We start from the raw sequence: 12,695 nt of genomic DNA, 5'->3' as shown, positions 1-12,695 counted from the left end.
TTATAGACTTCCTACAAACTTTAAGTTAACCGAGGGTGACAGTATGGTTGTATACCAGATATATTTATATAACTATGCTTAGAAAACAATTTTCAAACACCAAAGAATATGTAAAATATGTACTGCAAATATTTTTGCGCATTAAATGAAATCATTAAAATTAATGCATTATTTTCTTATTGGAAAATCTGACTGACTTAGACTTTATAGAGAATTAATTTCTAGTAAACTCCCTTTATTTACATGAAATATTAAATGTGGTGTTATCTTTACAAATAATGCTTTTCGGAACATACAATATTGATAAATCTTAATTTTAGTATCATATTTATGATAAAAAAGAAACATATTATTAATTCATAACAAAAATGATGGTGACTAAAGTTGGATGATGGTGCGTATATATGTGAATTGAAATCATTGTCTTTTAGTTAGAGAGAAGTTATGAAAATAAACAATTTTTGTATAGTAAGAAAAAAGATTATAAATACTGCTGTAAAGTGACCAAACAAAAATACTTAAAAAGTGTATCATTAAAAATGGAGGAAATGAAAAATAAAAAAACAAAAGAATTCTGGAAAATGTTTAAATCAAAAAATAATAATTATTCTGACTGTAGCGAATCTATTGACATAAATGATTTTTATGAACATTTTAAAGAATTGACCTCAGAATTAAAAATTGATGAGGATGAAGATTGTATAGATTTTTTAAATGATTTTGATTCTCATGTTTCTGCTGACTCATCGTTTGAAGAATTAAATGAAGCGTTTACATTAGATGAAATAAGGAGTGCTATTAAATTGTTAGGCAGGGATAAAGCATGTTCTTTAGATAATATTTCATATGAGTATTTTTTAGAAGGTATTGATGTTTTAGATAAACCGTTAGAGATCTTGTTTAATTATATTCTTGATAAACAATGTTTCCCAAAGTCATGGTCTAAAGGTGTCATTATACCTGTATTCAAAAAGGGAGATAATGCTGATGTAAATAATTATAGAGGTATTACGCTTATTAGTTGTTTTGCTAAATTATTCACTATTGTTATAAATGAAAGATTAAAGAAATGGTCTATTGCGAATGATATTGTTACTGATGCACAGTTTGGTTTTAAAGCTAATTATAGTACTGTAGATGCAATATTTTTATTGAATTCCTTTATCGAAAAACAATTAAAAAATAGATCTAAACTGTACTGTTGTTTTATTGATCTTCAAAAGTGTTTTGATTCAATATACAGGAATGGCCTTTGGGTTAAACTTATTAAAATGGGGATTAGTGGTAGATTATTTAATGTTGTACGGTCACTTTATAATGATGTTAAATTGTGTGTTAAACATTTGAATCAGTTATCCGATGTGTACGATTGTGATATAGGATTATTGCAAGGGGAGATAATGTCTCCTCTGCTCTTTTCTCTTTTTATAAACGATGTTGAACTACATTTACAACAAGATCCAAATGCCTGTATTTCTCTAGATCAACTTTCAATTTATTTATTACTTTTTGCAGATGATGCAGTGATTTTTTCAGAAACTGAAGAGGGCTTACAAAAATCTTTGGATAATTTTAAGACTTATTGTGATAAATGGAAACTTAAAGTTAATATTGCTAAAACAAAAATTATGATTTTCAAGAAAGGTGGAAACAACAGAAACACTAATTATTGTTTTAAGTATGATGGAGAAACTATTGAAATTGTTAATTCTTTTAACTATCTTGGACTTGTATTATCTAGCGGTGGCTCATTTACAAATGCTATAAAGACTTTATCAGGAAAAGCACTAAAAGCCATGAGCTCTTTACTTTCAGTAACAAGACCATTGGAAATACCAGCAAAAATTATGTTTAATCTTTTTGACAGTTATGTTGCATCCATACTAAATTATTCTTGTGAAGTATGGGGATTTACAATGTCTGAACAAATAGAAAGGGTTCATAGAAAGTTTATAAAATGGGTTTTAAATGTAAAAATGACTACATGCAATGCTGCCTTGTACGGTGAAACTGGTCGTTTTCCGCTTTTTATAATACGGCAAATAAGAATTGTAAAGTATTTTTTTGAAATTACACTTAAAAAAAAGTAATAATTGTTTGCTAGAAAATGTAATTTTGTCACTTAGATATATTGCTGATAGAGATGCAAATCAAACTAACTGGGCTTCTAAAGTTAAGCAATTGTTACAAGAAACAGGATTTAATGACGTTTGGTTATTTCCTGAATCTGTCAATGTTAATATTTTTATTCCAATACTTAGAACAAGACTTATAGATATTTATATCAGTAACTGGAGACAAGATGTAAATAATAAAAGTTCACTCTCTTTGTTTAAAGAATTAAAAAATAACTTTGAATTATCAAATTATTTAAATAAAATGTTTTGCTCAAAATTGAGAAATACAATAGCTAAACTAAGATTGTCTTCGCACCGTTTAAATATAGAGACTGGTAGACATAGAAACATTGTGAGATCGGAAAGAAAATGTACAGTTTGCAACCTAAACGACATAGAAGACGAATATCATTTTGTGTTAATGTGTCCTACTTCTGTCCTACAGAAAATTGTATATACCACGTTATTACTATAGGCATCCCAGTATGGTTAAATTTATTGATCTGTTAAATACATGTAATACAAATACTTTAAATAGATTAGCAATATTTTGTAATAAAGCATTTAGTATTAGAAATGAAAATATGAATAATGTATATGACTAGTATGATAATATCAAATGTTAAATTTGTATGTTTGTATTTTCACTCTCGCTGTATTTAATGTATGCTGTATATTTGTGTAATGACGAGGAACTGTTATGTTCAAGTCATATTGAATAATAAAATCTGTTCTGTTCTGTTCTGTTCTGTTAATAATTTACTTAAAGCATTCACATTTTAAGAATTGCTTTGTGTTAATTACTTTTGTTGAGTATCACTTTACAAACAACGTTTATCACTTTCATTGTCAATTGAAATGCTTTATCACCGTCAAAATTATTATCTAAGAATGAACAAAAGACATTAATAACAATTACCATCCAATATTGCATATAGTTAATTACCACTTTAGCTGCTATTGTCATGGCCTAAACAATGTTAGCATAAACGATTATTAATTTCATACCATGTATGAATTACTAAACTCTTTTGATTGTTTTCTCATAACACTTAGTATCACTGAAAATTCTAGTTACAAATACATGTTAATAATCTTACCTGTCAAAACTTGTTTTGACCAGCTCTGAAGTTATTGCCGATCGATAATAAAGAAATGAGAGCTTTCAAATTGGCTTTTAACAATTCTTGCTGAATAATTTCTTATTAGCAATATTACAATTTCAATAATCTGTCCTATCAATAGGGCAGGAATTTTTTATATAAAAGCATTGATATGAATTAGTTTTAGAAACATTTTGCAAATGATATTTACAACATTTGCTTTGTAAATGCAAACAGTTTCCTGTTTTCTATCTACTGAAGATGAAATTACACAAGACCGACGTCTTTTACGATTAGAATATTAAATTTTGCGATCAAACTACAAAATGATTCATTAATCTTTTGCGTTTTTTGTTTTGCAATAAGGTTTAAAAGAAGCAAAGTTTACTTTGCCCTAACAACGTTTTCTATTGGCTAGAATATCAGAAAGGGTATTTAACAACGCTTGAATATATTATACATCTGTTAATTTACATATGCGATGTTCACCATCAATATGTTATTTGTGAGGCTCGGTATTTTGTTCATAGACTTGTTTGTTATTAAGGTGCTTGGAGAAAGTAAGTAAACAATTTATTTCTTTATTTGTTTATTTATATGATCTATTTTCATCTTATTAAATTTTTATTACTGTGATGTGCGTTGTAGTAACTAATATATCTTTGCAATCTGACCAGAATGTTATTAACCAAAAAAATAATAGGTTTTATCTGTGAAATAAAATCTAGTATATAAGTAACAGTATATCACTTATGTACAATATTCGTGTAGTAGCTTTCCGAACTGTTTAGTGTGCAATTGAATTTGTGTGTAAATTATAGCTGGACATTTCATGGAATTAATAAGAACATTTTACTTTTGTTACCAGTGTATTGCACAGAATAAATGCTCCTTTGTCTTTCATTTGTTAACCATTTAAGATGTGTGTCCCGGTGTAACGTGCTACAATGAAGGACGTTTAAGCAGTGAAAACAACTTATGTTCGTGTATCTGTCCATTTGGCTTCACTGGACTGCTTTGTGAACTAGGTAATTACATTTTAGCGAGGAAATTAGTATGTATAATTATAGTTCTGCTTTCCTTTCATTGTCAAATACGTACATATGTATTTGAAGTAAAGATACGTGTATTAGTGCTTACAAATCATTATAAAAATATTTCAGAATTTTTCATATTGATATCATTTTCTTACCTCTTTTCCTCTCGTTTTTTCAAAACAAAATGCTCCTAAGCAATTCATAAATTGCGAGAAATAGATCATAATTATAGTAAATTGCTTCACAATTTTAGTGCCAAGAGCCAAGAATTAATGAAAGGGATTGCTTTTCTTAAATTGCATGTATGTGCCAAGATATTTTGGACTTTCAGAAGTTCTGCGTATTCTAAAATGTTTATATAGCCCACCACTGAGAGATAAAAGTGGGTTGGAACATTTTCAATTTTGTCGTTTTGGGCTTTCTTTAGGGATTCTGGTTTTTTTCTCTATTTTATAATCATGTCAACCATTTTATCGAAGTTTCATTGGTAGACAAGCATTATATTTTATTCTTTTATTTACATCGAACACGACTTTCCCTCTTAAAAGCCTCGTCTGCCTTAGTACGTATATGACTGATATATTAACTTATCAACACAAGAGCGGATATCTGTCAACAAGACATTTTATTACAGTATCGAGTCTAACAGCTGTAAACAGTTACCCCGTACTTCACTTCAGTGTTGTTACACATTTCTGGTCAGTCGAGATCATTGGTTTCAGGCTTTTGATGTGTTTGGGAAAAACTGAGGACAACTCAGGCTGATGTTAGGGACATGGGAGATATTGCACTATTCATTATTTCTTATATATAGACTCAGTTAAACCGAGTCTGTACTTTTCATGTAATTTTGTTTTGATTAATGATTCCGAGGGAACACACGTTATCCAGATATTTACCCTAATACTAACACACCTACCACTATAGTACATTTGTTACTCGCAAACAACAGAAACTATACATGTAAAAAAGATACCGGTATATAAACTGAAATAAGTACCTTCTAAAGTTGTCAGTTTAATCACAGCTCATTATGTATAAAAAACGATTAATCTTTTCATATTTTAGAAACGACATACCTCTCACTTTTTGTGTAATGTTAATATCCCACAGGCCACTGGGAGTTATTTTTACTGTTAATGCAAGTGTAATGTGACTAAGAAATCTGTACTGTTACATATAGCTCGAATTCACTATTCCTTTCATTATCTGTTTACATCAATATTGACAATAAGGGTGTCGATAATTCTTATATAAAAGAAGAATATTTATCGTCAAAATCTTTAACTACCTAAACAATTACTCATTCTTAACCGTTCAGCGTAATAGCGTAGTTGTAGAGTGTTGGCTTCGTCAGTGTACAGAACGTGGTTCTATTCTTGGAAGAGGCATTTGTACTTTTATTTTATTTTTTGTTTTTAAATATTTTTCAGAGAACTGCATTTTAGTTCCTCGTGAATTTATTTCACACAATACTTTTTTAGAACATTTAGTTTTACACACAAGTAAAGTTAGAGACAACACACTCGTAATTATAGTGATAAATGTGAAAAAGAAGAAATTTAAATATATAAATATACATATGAGCCGAAATTGTTAAAAAAAAACGATCAAACTGAATTCAGAATTTTAAAAAGAATAAAATTGACAATACTTTTCAATCTGTTTGAAGACTGTTAAAATCAAATACATTCAATTTTGCTAAATCGTTATAAGTTTAACTAAAAATTGTACAAAATATTAAATGTATCACAGGTTTATAAAAGAGAATTTTAAAATGTTTTCTGAAAGTAAAAACCATACAGACATAAAAAAAATGCACAATTCCATATTTGAACTCGAAAACAAAGCATTTTCTTAATATGAACTCTTCATATATGTCATAATCTGAACTCTCTTACCACTACGCTACTCGGAAGTCGTATCTATATCCAATTTAGCAGTAAAAGTGCAAAATGTAATAACTGAATAACTTGCACAACCCATTATATCATAATAGTTTGACCGATTAATGTAAACGCTATCGTGTTCGACTTATAACTGTATCCAAAGATAATGCCTCGGGTAAAGTATTTTCCTTTGGATGATATTTTTACTGTTACCAACAAACCCATGTGTTATTTATATACTATTATATTTTGTGCAGTTATAAAACTGTTTAAAAACCCAAAACTGCTCTACCCCTGTAACAACATACCATTTTTTTCTTGTGGAAACTTCTTAACAGTAAATAACTCTCAGGGGCCTAGGGGAAAAATTCCAAAAACAAAGAAATGGTGGTAAAAAATGAAACGTTTTTAAAGGATATACTATGCTCAATTTGATATCAGAAATTTGATAATGGCTTCACTGGCTCTTTGTAAATATGAAATAAACATATATTGACTGCACACAAATTCTTTATGTCACGTTTGAAACTCTACACACATAGATCGTCACAATATGTATACACGCGTATAGTATCGTTAAAAAAACTGGCAGCTTTTTAAAGAAATGACCACTGTGAGATTTTGCTAAGAACATTTCTTTTTTTAAGAGCAGATACCTTAAAATGATAGCTGAATTGCCTTTGTAAAATTGTTGATTCTTGAAACATATTTAAAAAGGTATTTTTTTTATACTTTTTTTGCATATTTATCAGAAATGCAACAAAGCCATTGGCCAGATGGTCCTTACTGGTTGTTGATGTCGGTGAACGGTTGTCCGGAACCTCCGGAATTCGGATGGGAAATCGGATATATTCAATTCACTGCAAACATCTCAGAACATGAAACAGCTTTCTTTCATGAATCGCAAATAGAATCAAAAGTTTCTGGTATGTTTGGACCATATACGTACAGGATGAACTTTTGTTATAAGTCTGATGGGCAGTTTGAAAGTTTCGAAGCTTGGCCAAACTTTTACTTTTCCGTGTTTGGTACGAAGGACAGTTGCCCGGGAGGTGAGATTTTTTCTGCAATTTAAGGAAATTTACACTATTTCAGGTCATCATGACTATTGAAAATGTTTCTTCCTTTGATTTGAGAACTTTCCAGTTGTTATTTTGCAACAGCATGTCACGATCTGATTAAAATCAGCTCTAAATGACCTAAAAACGAAATAATTTCTTTTGACGTTTCACACAGCCAATCATCAGCGAGCTGTCATAATTTTTAAAAGCGATGTGGTTTCTAATTTTAACCCTACTGAGTAGGTAATTTTCGCGATTTCGCGTTGTCTATATGCTCGACAAGTAAACTTGCAAAATAATCATGCCCATTAAAAATTTACTATATCATTTCAAGTTTATTTGTTAAAAATAACTTCAAACATTTGTTTTCGAACAAATTTGTATAACTTCCGAGGTTAACGGTATATGGATTTTTCGTCTAATGCCTTTGTTAATATTGGCTTGATTGCTTGGTTAGAATAGCTTTCTTGGGAAATCCAAATTATAACGAAGGCGAAACATATACGGTCGACATCAGACATAAAATAAATAAGAAGATTTGAACTTAAGTCAGATTGCAGCATATCAAATTCATAGCATAATATTAAATGCAAAAAATTACATAATTATTTGTGGGAAATATTCTTACAGACATATGTAACCTAAACATTTATTTTTATATTTATTTATTTTCATTTTAAAAAGACATGTGCACAAAAATAGTTTATCTTTTAGTAAATGGACAATAAAACTAATAGAAGAAAGTATCATCAAGTTACGCATTTTTGAAGCCTAGATTTGATAGTTTTCGCTACTTGTCGTTGTAATGTATGGTATGTTACTTGTCGTTGTAATGTATGGTATGAAGTGATATTTAAAAGTATATTTTTACAGATGACTTTACAGAGTCTGTTCTAAATGTCACGGTCGTACCCATCATTAATGTGATGTCAGACGGTGCTGTACCGGATTTCAAAATCGTAAATCGTGAAGATTATACAGGTGAATACATAATATCAGATCCCCTTTCAAAATTCCATTTTATTTAGTTCCGCCCTTTGTATGTTTTTTTTTTTTGTTTTTTGTTGTTTTTTTTTGTTGTTTTTTTGTTGTTTAGGGAACACGCATTCTTTTTACTTGGGGACCATATACCTCTTTTCATGGAATGACACTAACGTGTCACATTGAAGGCTCCATGATAACCGCCATATGAACACATCTGCGGATGTTTCAAAATTCTAAATTTTACCAGTTCATGTTTAATTTTGAATTCTCCTTAAGCCGGTGCTAGGGCCGTGGACGGTAGTTTCCTCTTGACAATACCGTCCATAAACAGGCTCAATCAAACCGAGCCTGCAACATTTTCAATTTTGTCGTGTTTGGCTTTCTTTAGGGATTCTTATTTCTCTCTATTTACGTTTCTTGCTAAATATAATACCCCTCATTTTGTTATGCATTCTGTCTATATATATTTATTAACAAATGGTTACCAAAATATTGAGCTCGTTTTTGATACATCACTATAACTTGTCCCGTAACAAACCTGCATTACGTAATGCATTCTGTTTTTATATAATAATTAACTTGTGGTCAATCAAAACTATTGAGCTCGTTTTCGATACATCACTGTAAGTTTCACCACATCAAACCTGCATTTCGTAATGCATCCTGTCTTTAAATAATAACTGACTAGTGGTCAACATAAAATATTGAGCACCTTTACCGTATATCACTGTAAATTAGACCATATCAAACCTGCTGAAACATAAGTAGTAAGCCTTTACCTAAAGAGTAGAGCCAGGCCAGCAGTAAAAATAATAAACAACAGCACAATAAATAGAAAGAACAATAGAAGAAAGAGGTTGCACCTACTATCATAGGTATACAAGCTATGCAATAAAGCAAGTTTTATATAAAAGTGACATTTGAAAGTAAAAGAGAATGTTTATATTGTCCTCTAAAATTTAAAATAGTCACATGCACGCACGCACTCACGCACGCACGCACACAGAATCATGACGCACAATAACGTCAAGAACAACAAAACAACAACAACAAAAAAACAACCCAAAACTTTCATAAAAAAGTATTATTTGTATAAGTGTTTTTCATATACAATAGCGTGAGTGTCATTTATATGTAGGATTGATCATTAGATATCATTTTTTAAATTGATTATAATTGTTGTTATCTTTTATTTCTATACACAGATATTGAGTTTGTGATATGTGAACATAAAAGAGTTCCTTTCTACGTCAGTAATTGGAGATCAAAATCAGAGCCTTTCATATTTATAAAGGTATTTGATTCTTTCATATATGACAATATAAAAAATAGTTTTGTCCTAAAATGTGTGTTGGCCTTATGATAAAGCTTTCTGCTTCACTTCCAAATGATTTAAGTCTTACGTCTTACAAAGTACATCATCATGTTGTCTGATATTGACTTTCGTTTTCAGTTTTGTTATATAGTTCTAGTCCTTTGGGATCATTGGCTCCAACACATTATGTATTGAAAATTGAGTACCGCTCAAGCCGGTGGGTGAGGGCGTGAAGAATGTTGCACTTCATCATTATCCCTCATGTACAGACTATATCAAAGACAGCCTGCAATTTTTATGTAATTGTGTTTATATTAATTATTTGTTTCCTGATCTTGGTTTGTCTTGGAAGTGGACTCTGGACAAGCTCAAACTGCTTTCATCTCTATCGCGATGACAAACATTGTGTAACTTTTACTTTGAATGAAGTGTTACGTTTTGTCTATTGAAAATTCTAGTTCATGCGTCAAATTAAGAAATTTATCTTCCATGCCGCATTCGTAAAATACCAAGGCTAATCCGACAGTAGAACACATGTTTGGTTTTTATAATAGAAGTGTACAATTTCCTTATATATTTCATGTTGTGGATTATTTAGCGACGGTCCAGTATAACATTTTTGTACACAATTACCCTTTTTTAAGTTTTCAAGTGCAAAATGTCCACGACTTCATGGAACGGCGATTACTTTTCCGTTACCATCAACAACCATAGAGCTTGAACTCTGCTTCTTCCGTCCGGTAATGAAAGGTAAAATATTATGTATTTTTGAATGTTTCTGAATTCAAAATTTCACCATCACCATGATTAAATGTAGAATTTTGCTTAAGTGGATGCTAGGGGCGTGGACGGTAACTTGCACCTTCCAGTACCGTCCATGGACAGGCTCAAGGGACTGAAAGCCTGAACACAAAAAACATGGCTAAATCAACTGTAAATTATCCTTAATAATCTTAAAATCTTGAGTTTCCTCAGTTATTTTAATCAATCCTAAAAATACTTAGTGCTGTTTCAAGATTAAGTGGTCCTTAAGTAAGTAGGTACAATTAACGAAAGCGATAAAACAATCCTAATAAACGAGCTGATACACTGTTTTGTTTAAGTGTTCAAATTGATATTCCTGTTTGTATCTATTGCAGTATTTTTTTAACGTCATCCAATGTATTCTTATTTCAATTTCCTTCACTTCATTACATAACATGAAATCGTGAAAAATCACTTGAGCACATTTTCAGGATATATTCTGATTATGATATGTATAAATACTACAAACAATGTACTTGCATTTGTAACATGTATCGCAAAGCATTGACAAATTGAAATGACTTCAACAAATACTTACAGGCAACATTTTTTTGCCTCCAGGACCCATGTACTTACCCCAAGGTCAATCAAAAGATCAAGGTCACATCTAGAGGTTGAACCACACATTCGTACTCGGATTGCATTGACGGATTATTAACCTTTTTAATACAGCCGTTGTATCTTGTTTCTTTTCTCATTTAAGAATAAACCTCAAGTGGTCATTTTATTTTGGGCGCGATATGGGGTCACTGGTTACAAGTTCAATAGCAATGCCATACCATTTTACATTTTACACCATAACAAAACATAATGATGTTGTCAAGTTACAAAACTGTGATTACAATTTATTGGCATTTTTTGTCGAAAAACTGTTTTGAAAAAAGTGTAACTGTCAAGAATCTGGGCTGGAGGGCATTTGTGTTTAACAAACACGTTCTTGTTTATAATCAGTTTTTTTAAAGCCTGTGCTAAGGGCGTGGACGGTAACCTGTACTTTCCAGTACCGTCCATGAACAGGCTCAATCAAACCGAGCCTGCAAAATTTTCAATTTTAACGTGTTGGGCTTTCTTTAGGGATTCTGTTTTTCTCTATATTGGGAGAAGGTTGTTTTTCTTTTCGTACATCATAAAACATCATGACATGAAGTTGCCGTAGGTTTATATGAAAAGTAAACAACAATAATATATAAATTGGAAACCGTAGAAATGTCAGATTGCCTTAATTACTGAACAGATGAAAGCCTTTTTAGGGAGGAACCTATAAAGATACTGAGCAAAGACGTATTAGTTATGAAATATAATGCAATTTTGATATAATTTCAGGGAACAGATATTTAGATAATTCATATCAAGGTATGTTTGTCTGGTATCGCATTTGTTATATTGTTTCAATGTGTTACCTGTTTTTGAATGTGTTACCTGTATCAATATCATAATTGAGCCGTGTCAGGACAAAACCAACATAATGGGTTTGTGACCAGCATGGATCCAGACCAGCCTACGCATCAGCGCAGTCTGATCAGGATCCATGCTGTTCGCTATCAGTTTCTCTACTTGTAATAGAGTTGGTAAGCGAACAGCATGGATTCTGATCAGACTTCGAGGATGCGCAGGCTGGTCTTGATCCATTCTGGTCGCAAACCCATTATATTGGTTTTGTCGTGACACGGCTCATATGTTTTATTTTGCTCAAATTAATTTACTTGGAACTGATTTCTTGTACGAGAAACACAAATGCACTAGGCCAAAAAATCGTCACGTATAACCCTTATTTTTGCATATTTTGAAGCAGTCCATGTCACACTTTTATATTTTATTTGAAACCGCGTGCAAACTTTTTGTTCTTGCTTTTTTGTATTCTTTATTTTGTTTTAACAAAATCACACTGTATAAAAAAGGCTATATGATGAACAATATGTCACTTAGCTTTAGAAATTAAATTAAGGTTTAACTGAAGTGATAGTGCCATGTGTGATTATCATGTTCTTTTTATTTTTCTATTTTCCTTTACCTCTGTCTTTGTGTTGAATTTATTTTAAGTATACCAATCATTTCATGTTTACTTGTCATCCAATTTATTTTGCTTTGACTACACCTTTTAATTTTGGTCTCAACATGCAACATTTCAAAAACTCAGACATGGCTTTACTTTGTGAATTTATGCATTATGCTCTAATTTTTAATTATCAAACAACTAGCTCATACCATAAGTGCTTCGGATAGTCAACTGTAATAAAGAACACTTGTCAAGGCTGATTTTGTACATTACATATGACTATTCACATCACTTTGATGCGTCTTGGATTGGCAGCATTTATACATAAGTTGTCTTCTAATAGGACTCCACAATGCGGTGAAAATCAGATGAATATATTCACGACTGAT

The 12,695-nt window shown here is 31.0% G+C and overlaps 1 protein-coding gene across 1 annotated transcript in view; it reads left to right on the top strand.

Moving 5' to 3' along the window:
- Positions 1–660: 660 nt before the first annotated feature.
- LOC132758469 (uncharacterized) overlaps positions 661–12,695 on the top strand; it is a gene marked incomplete at its 5' end in the record, with an annotated part of 28,609 nt that continues 16,574 nt past the window's right edge. The window contains 6 exons of the mRNA XM_060750146.1: positions 661–1,005; positions 6,899–7,198; positions 8,081–8,188; positions 9,397–9,485; positions 10,151–10,256; positions 11,634–11,663. Coding sequence (XP_060606129.1) covers positions 661–1,005; positions 6,899–7,198; positions 8,081–8,188; positions 9,397–9,485; positions 10,151–10,256; positions 11,634–11,663 — 978 coding nt within the window. The remainder of the gene's footprint in view (positions 1,006–6,898; positions 7,199–8,080; positions 8,189–9,396; positions 9,486–10,150; positions 10,257–11,633; positions 11,664–12,695) is intronic.

Source organism: Ruditapes philippinarum, unplaced genomic scaffold (assembly GCF_026571515.1).
Source record: "Ruditapes philippinarum isolate M1 unplaced genomic scaffold, ASM2657151v2 ctg6521_1_1_1_1, whole genome shotgun sequence".
Taxonomy (NCBI): Eukaryota; Metazoa; Mollusca; class Bivalvia; order Venerida; family Veneridae; genus Ruditapes; species Ruditapes philippinarum.
The sequence above is the reverse complement of the archived record's forward strand: the minus strand, read 5'-3'. Positions and strand labels throughout refer to the sequence as shown.